This window comes from Egretta garzetta, unplaced genomic scaffold (genome assembly GCF_000687185.1).
Source record: "Egretta garzetta isolate BGI_Z169 unplaced genomic scaffold, ASM68718v1 scaffold598, whole genome shotgun sequence".
In the NCBI taxonomy this organism is placed as follows: Eukaryota; Metazoa; Chordata; class Aves; order Pelecaniformes; family Ardeidae; genus Egretta; species Egretta garzetta.
Window position 1 is genome coordinate 1,694,606 of NW_009260621.1, and position 11,159 is coordinate 1,705,764.

The window sequence follows — 11,159 nt, forward strand, 5'->3', positions numbered from 1 at the left end:
AGCAGGAATCTGCATTCCAGGAGAGAGCAATTAGTATCAAGGCAGCCTTCCGTGCGTTTATGACATGTTTCCCTTCATATTGCTTTCCTCTTTTTGGGGGTCTGACTTGCCTCCTAGAGACAAAGTCCCACCATAGCCTCTCACTCTGTGTGCACACTAACCTGGATGGACAAGGCTCTGCTCCTGCCCGCGGCTTTCAGGCAACAATAACGCAAAGCAGGAGCCAGAGACGCATCCTGTAAAACCAGACACCCGGATCACAGGCTGTCACGAGCACACCCAGCAGCCCTGCTGCACCTGCAGCTGGCTCATGAAGGCTTCCCCCTCTGACAAGCTGCCCGCTGCTGTGGCACCAAACTGCCTCAGAGCTGGCATCTCCCACCAAGTGCTACAGCGTTAAAACTGCAGAAGAGCGCAGGCCTGTTGCCCTGCAGCCTGGCACGTCACACGGATTTTCCTACTGCTTGAAAAAAGGCTGTTCTACCCACCACACCAGGGAAGTTTCCCTTGCAAAATGGGAAGCCCATTTTGAGACCCCTTCCATCTAGTACATTTTAGAGGTGGCCAAGAGAGCATGGGTTGTGTTTATTTATTTACATCACAGAGTTTGATTTTGTACAACTGCTCGTCCTTGTAGGATTTTCATTTTTAAGACATCAGTAGCAGTTACTGCTTTTTCTCTTGGCTTAGAGAAGACTAAGAGCAATAGTGCACATGCTGTGAAAGCCCCTCTGCCTGATAAAGGGGCAACATTAAGCAAAGTATTCCTTCCCTCCCTCAGTAAACACTGCCATTACAGGGATGGTGGGAGCCATGCTGAATGTTCCTGCTAAGATCCCCTTCTCTTATTTTCTCCACTTAAGTCTCAAACTAGGGAAATCAAACCAGTGTTACAACTGACAGTGACCACAGAAGTATAAAACAGGCAAGAAAATAGCTCTGTAAGAACCCAGGCTCTTCTATATGGAAAAAGAAAGAAAAATTCAGCTTCTCCCTTTTCCAGGCCAAGATGATGCCATAACTACATAGAAACTCCCCTTAGAGAAAGCTTCTTGGGGACCATGACAATAGGATTTCCTGCAGATGCTGTGTTACTGCAGCTGAGCGATCCATTACAGACAATAGCTTTACCCAGGACAGGGCTGGCACCACTAGATTAACTCACCCAACATGTCTTATTGAAAACTGTCTCATTAGCGGTTTACAAGATCTGCCCAAATGGAAAAAATTTTCAGCCTCAAGAGGTGCCTGGTGTTAGATTTCCCCTTTTTTGCAAAGTCGCATCTAAAATCAAGCTACTTCTAAGAATGAGGCAAGGGGAAGATTCTTTTTTTCCAGCACATCAGAAGAAGTTCTCTGACATTTTAGAGTATTTTGAAACTGGGCAAGCAGATAGCCTTTGTGTAAAGCAGCAGGACCCCAGGACAGCTCCAGTGAGGAGCTGCTCACCAGGGCTCAAGCAGCCAAACTGTTAGGCCACGCTCCCTCCTCTGCTGCAATGCTACAGCACATAAATGGGCTTTTCAGATGACACCTGCTTAGCCGTGGTGCAGTGAGAGATGGACAGTGCTGCTAAAGCAGGTGGAAGAGAACCTGGATAATTTAACTTCTGCTAATAACATCAGCATTATGCCCCACGAAGTGCATTAACTCAGTTAGAACATGGACAATGGAAAAATTCTTTCCTTTTCACATCCCTGTATGCCTGGGAAAGCTTCTGTTCTTGGCCTTGCAGGAGTTCAACCTGGCTTCTAGCAAGCAGAGGGGGTTCAGAAAAGCACCCCTGAAGTGACACATGTCACTACAGTCTGGTTTCTGACTGATTCTCCAACGACAGCAACTGGTCTGTAGCAGGTAAAAACACTGCTCTCTGTACACTCTGCACAGCGTCACTCCAGAGCCTGGTGCGTATCAGACTGACGCAGTGTCCAGCTGGTACCGCTCCTCCCAAACACCAAACCATTCACAAGAAACAGAGAAGTGAGGGACTGAAGAGTTTCCTCTTTGATGCGATCGTTACTTGGGCTGGAGTACCCACAATATTACAGAGCAAACAACGTTCTGCCAAAGCAATCAAAATCTGCCACCTGAGGAACTACCTCTCTGGCCACTATAGCCTTCCCAGGTCTCCCCACAATCCCATTCAGCAGAAGTATTTCTGAAATAAAAAGCTTCCAGATTATAGTTCCTTCACTTACTTGAAAAATTCAGTTTTTTCCTCCTCAGACTTCAGTGTTAAGGTCTTCAGAAAATTCACAACTTCCAGAAAATCATTCCTAAGCAGAAAAACATCGGCTGTCAAGTGTGATCCTTATTGATGCTTAAGCCACCCACAACTAAGAGATCGCAAATCCCCATCCTTCATCTAGCAGAGAGAACTAGGCAGAGGGATACAAGTCAAATGCCAGTGGACCACAAATGCCAGCAGGGAGGTGTGACCAGTTACCTGACAGCTGCGCCTGTGCAGTGCTGCACTTCGAAGTCAGAAATTCACCAGGAGGCCTGGACAATGCAGCGTCAGCCACCTCTGACCACCTTCCTGGGGGCAATCAGCAGAAGGAAGTGCCACCCTACGCTGATGCCGGCACCCAGAGAAGCGCTAGGGTGACAGCAGACACAGCTGTGTGGATTATCTCAGAGCCTGCTTTGCTCCAGCAGTATTGCTAATGATTTTCTTTTCTAGAGCATTTCCCACCACCTGAGAGAGATCCAACTGACTGCGTATGACTAAGGGACATACTTCTGTCACCACTGCTAGCTCAGCACCTCATTTGGAAGGCTGATAATGCTTTAAATTTAAGGCGTCTTTTTGTCAGAGATCCCTGTAAGAGGCAGGGATTAAGTCTGCACTTCCCATTCGATAAGTAACCCACCTTCACAAAATTAACACAGAAATAAGCAGTATCGAGACATACCAAGAGGAGCAGGATATTCCTTTCCTTACCTGAAGAACTCGTGACACAATAAGCTAGACAGTGGTGGACGACACTTTGGATCTGGATTCAGCAGTGTACAGTGCAAGGTTTGCTGAAAGCTGGAGAGAATATCTGCTGAAACTGAAATCCAGAGGACCTGCAGTTAGATTTCTCTCTCAACACCAAACAAGCTATGTTCAGGAGTCCTCCACCCTCCCAGAAACTTATTTTTAGAAGCTCTGTTTGATAGCAAAATTGCTCTCACACGTCCCTAAAGGAAGGGAAAATAGCACTTCCATTTCTCTCCTTAGGCTTCTTGGCTATTGGGGCACCAAGGAGTTTACTGTACTCCAAGGAGCTTCCTGCTCCCTCTCTGCTAGAAGGCAGCAGCCCCTACTCAGCTGTGATCGTGTCATCCACGCGCCCACAACCCTTGATAAAGCATCTGGTGGGGCAGGACCAAGTGAACCTCTGACTGCTGCAGAGCAGTCGTGGCAGTGCTCGTGCTACGCAGGCTGGTGGCCTCCAGCCGCATCTGACTGTGTTCAAATACGGGAAGAGGGGAACAGAGGAGAAGCTGAAGCCTGTACTGCAACCTAGCAAACACGAAGAACGATGACGGCCACTGCACCTGTAGCACATCTGTCAGCTGCAACAAAAGGCAAACGGCTCAGTTGACACAGGCAAGCAATAAGCTACAGAGGGTGGTCAAAAGCAAAACAAACAAGTGTCATTCCTCACCCTGATCGTTTAGGACTGTCAGGAGATTTTCAACCATTGTTCCAAACGCGTAGGCATCCCTCGCGTGCCCGTAGCTGTTGGGCAGAATTTTGAAATCTGCAGACTGAAAAAAAGCCCCCAACCCCAAAAAGATCAGCAAAGCAGAAGTTTATGAAATACTTGGTAGTTTCCATGAATCTCTATTCCCACCCCCCCACCACATACACTCTCCAATTCTTTTTGTAGCACCAAAGCTCCACTAAGAACTCTACAAGTAGAATATTCTGCTAAAAAAAACTCCACTGGGGAATTTACAACCCACGGGAGCAACTACATCATGATGAAACAGTTCCCCCAGGAATGCACGCAGCAATTGCAAGTCAACAACTTCCAGCATTTCTACGGAAACCGGTGTTAATTAGAGACAAAGTGAGTGCTCCTTGAAGATAAGCAACTCACAGGATTCTTAATAGATAGGAGGTGACTAACAAGTGAAAAAAAAGGCTGTTGTATGTGAGAGTTACACAACCGGGCAACCGCAGCAATCTGGGCAATCTCAGCAACTCCTCTGTAGTTTTTGCAAAGCTTTGGTGATTTAGAAGCATTAGAGTGGCAAGACAAAGTGTTTGAAAAATATTATGACAACCTGCTGTACCACTGCTCCTTGTTCAGAATTCCAATTCCCTGGGCCTAACACCATACCCAAAACAGGGATGGGAGAAAAGGGGGAAAAAAAGGAAGAGAGTAAACCTCAGGTATTACCCAACAGCCACTTCCTCCCATTCATAAGGAAATAAAATATGTGAATGGAAACTATTTCCCAAACACTGCATTTTTATTTGTTGCCAGCAAGAAGTTCCTCCAGCAAGCGATGTTACTCACCGTCTCCTCGCAAGGGATGCACGACTGGTCTCGTACCGACTTGACATGACAGAGGAACTGGAACGAGAAGAGGGGAGACATGAGCTGCCTCGATCTGTGCCAAGTCGCCGGAGCAGGCTCTCCCCAGGGACCAGGGCCAAGCATGTGGCAGGAGGTCTGCCCCAGCCCCTTCAGCTGGCATCCAGGGCTTTGCTCTGCCCGGAGGGGAAGCACCCATGAACCAGGTGCGAAGCACCAAGCTGACAGAAAGCAACTTCAGGGCATCATCATCAGCCAACTCATCCCTTTAGTCCGCAGTTCTATGATCCATCTGGACAGGGAAAGCATTTTGTGAGCTTTAGCAGACAGGTTTTACTGCCATGCAGGTTTTACTGCATTGTTGTGCACCACCACGCACACCAGTTGCGTGTCTGCCTGATCCCTTCTGAAAAGTGATACAGGCCAGGGACGCTCTGTACAGTTCATGAAGGATTTGTGGATCCTTAGGGAGAAAGGCAATATACATTTATGACACAGTGCCAGGCTGCAGCAATGACTCTGCACAGCATGCAGCAGTAATCAAACCAGGAATTCTTCTGCTAAGAGCAGTAACAAGCAGTGAAGATGCCAGCAGTAAAAGCTGAGGAGTCATTTAATTATTTTTCTTATTGATTCATTTCAACCTGGATCTTCCTGCTTGACACTAAAGCTTTTTTTTTTTTTTTGGTTTGTTTTTAAATCAGTCCAGAGGAGCAAAGATTTCTCACTCTCCCCAGTCTTAACCTACCCTCTGACCAGCAGACTCCCTTAGACAAGTAGCTGCTTTCTGGCTACTGGGGAATTAGTTTCTGTTTGTGTGGATGTTGCAGTTTACAGTTACGGTGTCCTTAGAGCAAAGATTCAGATCAGAGCTGGAAGTGAGCCAACACATTTAATAGTAAATTGAAGTAACTGGAAGGACTTGGGCCTTCACATCCATAGATGGATGGCCAGCTCCTGCAGGCCAGGAGCCCTCTCCCGGGCATCAGAGGGTGTGCTCTGCTTGGCTCTTACCTCTGGGGTGGCTTCACTGAAGTTACAGACCGTTTCCATTCCTCCCAGCTTCCAGTGCCCGTCCTCACTTACAAACACGGATGACAAACAGACGTTGTTATGCGTCAGGTTTCCCTAAAACATTAAAAAAAAAAAAAAAAAAAAAAAAGGATCTCAGACTTGGGGATAGATGAAGATGCAAAATCTTATCCAGCTCTAATTAGGTGCTGTGAGGAGCTGAGGAAAAGCTGCCAAAAAGCACACAATTTTAAAGGTCCTTTGGGATTTTGTAGGTGACTAGCAGGGATCAGGCAGAAGGGCTGGGGTTTTAGAGCAGGCAAAGCTCTAATTGTCACAATGCAATTGTAAATCCAGAGAAGAACTCCAACTACAAACACAAAGCCCAGAAGCTACAGCCTGAGCTGGGATTTAACTGCAGGCCTGGACACAGCGTCAAACACAGTGCCAGAACAGGGGAGCGGTGACACCGATCTCTGACACGTGGCAAGAGCTGTAAATAAATGCCAAGGTGGAGGAGTCCCATTTCCCTAAAGTAAGCAGCACTGTAAGCAGATGTCCATAGATGGATGGCCAGCTCCTGCAGGCCAGGAGCCCTCTCCCGGGCATCAGAGGGTGTGCTCTGCTTGGCTCTTACCTCTGGGGGGGCTTCACTGAAGTTACAGACCGTTTCCATTCCTCCCAGCTTCCAGTGCCCGTCCTCACTTACAAACACGGATGACAAACAGACGTTGTTATGCGTCAGGTTTCCCTAAAACATTAAAAAAAAAAAAAAAAAAGAGGATCTCAGACTTGGGGATAGATGAAGATGTAAAATCTTATCCAGCTCTAATTAGGTGCTGTGAGGAGCTGAGGAAAAGCTGCCAAAAAGCACACAATTTTAAAGGTCCTTTGGGATTTTGTAGGTGACTAGCAGGGATCAGGCAGAAGGGCTGGGGTTTTAGAGCAGGCAAAGCTCTAATTGTCACAATGCAATTGTAAATCCAGAGAAGAACTCCAACTACAAACACAAAGCCCAGAAGCTACAGCCTGAGCTGGGATTTAACTGCAGGCCTGGACACAGCGTCAAACACAGTGCCAGAACAGGGGAGCGGTGACACCGATCTCTGACACGTGGCAAGAGCTGTAAATAAATGCCAAGGTGGAGGAGTCCCATTTCCCTAAAGTAAGCAGCACTGTAAGCAGATGTCAATTCATGAACTGAGAACTGCTCCCTGACTTCCAAAACCCAAGGCATTTTCAATTACCCTTCCTCCTACAAAGCACCCAAGGATTTAAGTAGTTTCAGCCTAGAAGAACTGTGGGCTGTGGGTTTGTCTGTGAAGAGCCAAGTATGAGACGGACATCCAGGCAAGCCCAGGGACAATGCTCTCCTGTCAAGTTTCATCTGGCTCCCACCAAAGCCTGACAACTGCTGCTGGTGGTACCTACCCTGTCATGGAGGAAGATGAGTGCCAGCAACACGTCGTAGATCCCTGCACAGATTTCTGCAGAAGAAAGCATCTCCAGGACCATCTCCAAAGGCTTCACACGTTCTGTAACCAGGTGGATCCCATTTGCTTCCACAGTGCAAGAGAGGAAGCGCAGAAGGCAAGGGTGGCGCAAAGTTTTCAGGTGCTTCCAGAAACAGAGACATCTGTTAAAGCTCATCCAAGGCATCTCTCTTGGCTGTGGAGCTTAGCCTCGTTCTTTTAGCCACAATTTCTGCTTGCATTTCAGGTAGCCCATCCCCGCTCCTCACCACGCGCTCAGCACACTCACTCACTCATTGCAGAACCCTTTATAATACATCTAGATAAAGCCATACACAGAATAAACACGGTATTTTGGGTAGGGTCCACCTAAGAAAGACTCTCTGACTTAGATCTGCAGGACGAGACCAGTACTTTGCAAATGAATGTAGGTATTGCTATCCAAACACCACTTTCCCACCACTGCTCACATCGTGCAGCGCACGATGAGCTTCGCAGCTGCCCGAACCCCTCCTTCCCCCCTGCACGGCAGCTGTTTGCAGCCAGGGTCAACGTCAACCTTTTCTCCTGCCCTTACTCCCTGGGGGTTTGACCCTCATTAACTTTGATTCCAACCCCTCCAAGAAAAAGGAGGGACAGCTCTGACAAGTCTGTCCCAGGCACGCTCTCCACATGTGGTACCTTGGCAGCTTTATTAACCTTATCTTCATTCTCTCGCTTGTACACAAAGACTGAAGCAAGTTTGCCATCTTGTAGCACGGCCGGATAAATTGTGTGTCCAGTTGGCAGTGTGAATGGTGGCTCTTCTAGTGCGTAGCTCTTTAAAGCGCTGTTCTCCGAGCCCATCACTCGCAGAGTTTGGCCGTTGTAGAGGTTCCCTCTTGACGACAAGCAGGCCTCTGGGTGAAGGAAGGTTTTTTCGGACTGGTTCAGTTCTGGCGGGCGCTGTCCAATTTACTTTCAGAGCATTTTCTGAAAAGCATGAGACAGCCATGAAGAACCTCCTCCTGCCAGTATTCTCTCCCTTCAGTTTAAGGACAAGAATAAAATTCCCATCCATTGTAAAGGAAGCTGAGTGTCCATAAAAGGGTTTAAGCCAACAGGCAAGCAGCTCTTTAGCTGTGGAGCTAGGACTGCACTGGCATCTGCACCAGCATCACCACCAGACATCACCAGCTCTGCCACACAGATGGACAGACAGTGCAGCGTCCACAACTAGTCCTTGACCTGGCTACCAAAACCCGGACCCCCCAAAACACCCAGTTGCACAGACACCTACTCCAGAGGCTTAATTCAGATTAGGCCCAGTCAGCAGTTAGGAACTGTGATTGCCACTGCTTTAGGGCACAAGGAGCCCCCAGCCTTCTTAAAAGCAGCCACTGTTCAATTCTCCAAGCCACAGAGGACTTCAGTGAATCTATAGTTGGGTAACCTCCTCCAGCAGCGTGCTTCCCCCCCAGTTACCTTCCCTCCATCGGACAAATATTCCATCTGCTTGCCAACCCTGCCTTCCTCCCACAGCCTCCGTCAGGAAGAGGCTGGCACAGATTTTTGTGCTGCTTCCTCGCACACAAAAGTGGTAAAACAAACACGCTGATTGCAGAGGCTCTTTTAGAAAGCACTGACCGCACATATGCTCTGCCATCAGGCTTGTGATGACAGGCTACAGGCAAGGCCCTGAGTACCAGGCTGTATACAGAAATTAGCAAATGATCTTTAGTAATGAGAGAAGGAAGAGAGCAAAACCTCAGTTTTCAGGAAAAGTGAGGAAAAAAATTGCCCACCCCCAAACACTTTTTGCAACTGGAGAATCGCTTCACGGTGGTTGTTTCCAGCCGGGACTTGAGGTGCAGGAGCGCAACCATGTGGGAGTCTCTCAGCTCCCTGACAGAGCTGTTCCCACAAAGCTGCTGCTCCGGCCCCTCTCCCAGCTCTCTAGTTCAAGCCCTCCCAGGAGCTCCGAGGTCAGCAGTGCTGGCGGCCTTTTAGAGAGCTGGTCTGTTATGGTTTCCTGGCTTCTTTTCACTGCTTCACTTAAGAATTAGTTATCTAAACGACCGCCCCCCCCCCTTTCCCCAAGGTGTCCTATATTTAAACATGTTATGATGTTTTTAATAAATGTAAATATGCCAGTTGCACGACCCGGTAGTCAACAAAAGCACTGGGAAGGAGCAGAATGCTGCCTTTTTAATAGACTTCATACTGATCCTTGCTCACACATCATTTAATCACCTCTGTTAGCTAACTGTTCTGTAACAAACACGTAGCTACAACTCTAGACATGCTCCTTGCTGGGAGGAATGAACGCTGTAAATGCATTAGATATGGGAACCAGAACACATTAGAGCTCTTAACTGTTTGACGTGAACAGACCTTAATTCTCCAGAGCACAGAGCGTATAGCCACCACCACAGTCTGAAATGGTGGGGTTTTTTTTAACTGAGCTTGTGCATCCTAATCGACCTAAAAATCTAACACTGAATTATCTACAGAACACGCAACTTGCTACCATTCTCTCCCCTCTAGTGTCAGGGATGGATCTGCACCTCTTCAGTGCCAACTCCTTTAATGCGACCTTTAAGAAATCAAGGGAAAGCTAAAGAAGCCTGAACTGCAGCCTCCCAGCAGCACAGAGAGGGACTAAGGGGTGGAAGGGAAGCATCACGCAGCAGTTACGCACGTTTCTAAAAAGGACTTTCTTGCAAACTCCTTGGCACAACAGGATCCACACTGCCCCGAGATGGAAGGCTTCCTCTCCAGGTGGGCCCTAGGAGCACTGCTCTGTCTCACCCCACGTTAACCTTCCACACCTGTGTGTGATGGCACCAGCTGCTCCTCCTGGGCACAGCTGAGTGCATTTATCTGCGTTCGCTGCTCTTTTCAGCTTTGCTTTGTTTGCTAGCTCTACTGCAATTATTTCTCAGCCAGATTTTGCACAGGACAGCTGAAAGCATCTGAACTGACCTAGTGCCTCACGTTCTTCCAAATACATGGGGACATATTCTCCTTTTACAAACTCGGCTTAGGGGATGCCCACAGTTCAGAAATATTTTAACACCAGAGTCATTCGAATAACCACGGTCTGCTCGAGTGCGGCCTTAGGACAACCAGCTCCAAACAAGCATCCCCCGCTCTGGGTAACCACCTCTCAGCTGGAGCCCAGCAACTCCTGGCATCAAACGCCCAGAAGCTTTGCACAACCAAGCGGCAATGGCAGCCTGTGGAACCACGAGCCGCACTTTTCAGGAACACATCAGCTGCGCAAAACCATCACTTGGTTTCTTTTCTTTTCCACAGCACTCCAAAACATCCTGGCTCTTGAAAATCCAGCAGGGAAAAGCACCTGCAAAGGTATATGCCTCTGTGTGGCTCAACCCCAGGGAAGAATTCTTCCGATGCTAAAAGAAACTGTCAGTCACACAACTATGCCGTGTAAGGACCACATACCCTTTGTGAGTTAAGAACGTTACCCCAGTTATTACCCTTTAACATCTTATATTCAAGAAATTGTAAACATGAACATTAGATGTAATGCACAGCGCACCTTGAGATGGAGAGCAGCCCAGCGGGGAAAAACAGAGGGGCTGGTAGTTAAGAACAATTTGGGTTTGCTACCATAAACGGTGTTAAGAGTTGGAATTGCAGTTTAGCTTGTTTGCGGAGTGGCAACACCCCGCATACGAGGTATCTGCCCGAAACGCATACGCTAAGCCCTGCCGCCCCACAGCTCAGAGCCAGGCAGCTCCCGGCTCTCCCCTCGCCCTGCCCGCCACCTCCCACGCCAGCAGAGCCTCCTGGAAGCCGCTGTCAGAGGTGGCGGGCGCTTTGCTCCCAAAGGCAAAGGTTTCCCAACACGGCAGCTGCAAACCTCCGGCGGGCACCTTGCGCAAGCAGTGCCACCAAGGCGGACAGGTGGGCGGTCAACAGGCAACAGCCCCCCCGGGGAAGGAAGCGGGGCTTTATCGCGCCTTCCGAAGGATGGTTCGAGCCTGGACACCGGGCATGGGGAAAGCGCATGCATTTTAACACAGAGGGCTCCCCGAGAAACGCCAGCCTAACACCGGCTGCCGGGAACAACGCCCCTGCCTACGGCGCGCTCAAAGCAACTTCAGTCACCAAAGCGGTATTTGCTTTTTTCCCA

At 48.6% G+C, this 11,159-nt stretch overlaps 1 protein-coding gene across 1 annotated transcript in view; it reads right to left on the reverse strand.

The window, feature by feature from the left end:
• Positions 1-11,151, reverse strand: part of SCYL3 (SCY1 like pseudokinase 3) — an 18,000-nt gene extending 6,849 nt beyond the window's left edge. Inside the window, exons 1-8 of the mRNA XM_009645307.2 lie at positions 8,803-11,151; positions 7,700-7,990; positions 6,978-7,163; positions 5,550-5,663; positions 4,518-4,574; positions 3,657-3,759; positions 2,945-3,056; positions 2,197-2,276 (exon numbers count right to left, since the gene is read on the reverse strand). Coding sequence (XP_009643602.1) covers positions 2,197-2,276; positions 2,945-3,056; positions 3,657-3,759; positions 4,518-4,574; positions 5,550-5,663; positions 6,978-7,163; positions 7,700-7,864 — 817 coding nt within the window. The 5' untranslated portion in view covers positions 7,865-7,990; positions 8,803-11,151. The remainder of the gene's footprint in view (positions 1-2,196; positions 2,277-2,944; positions 3,057-3,656; positions 3,760-4,517; positions 4,575-5,549; positions 5,664-6,977; positions 7,164-7,699; positions 7,991-8,802) is intronic.
• Between the last annotated feature and the right edge of the window lie 8 nt (positions 11,152-11,159).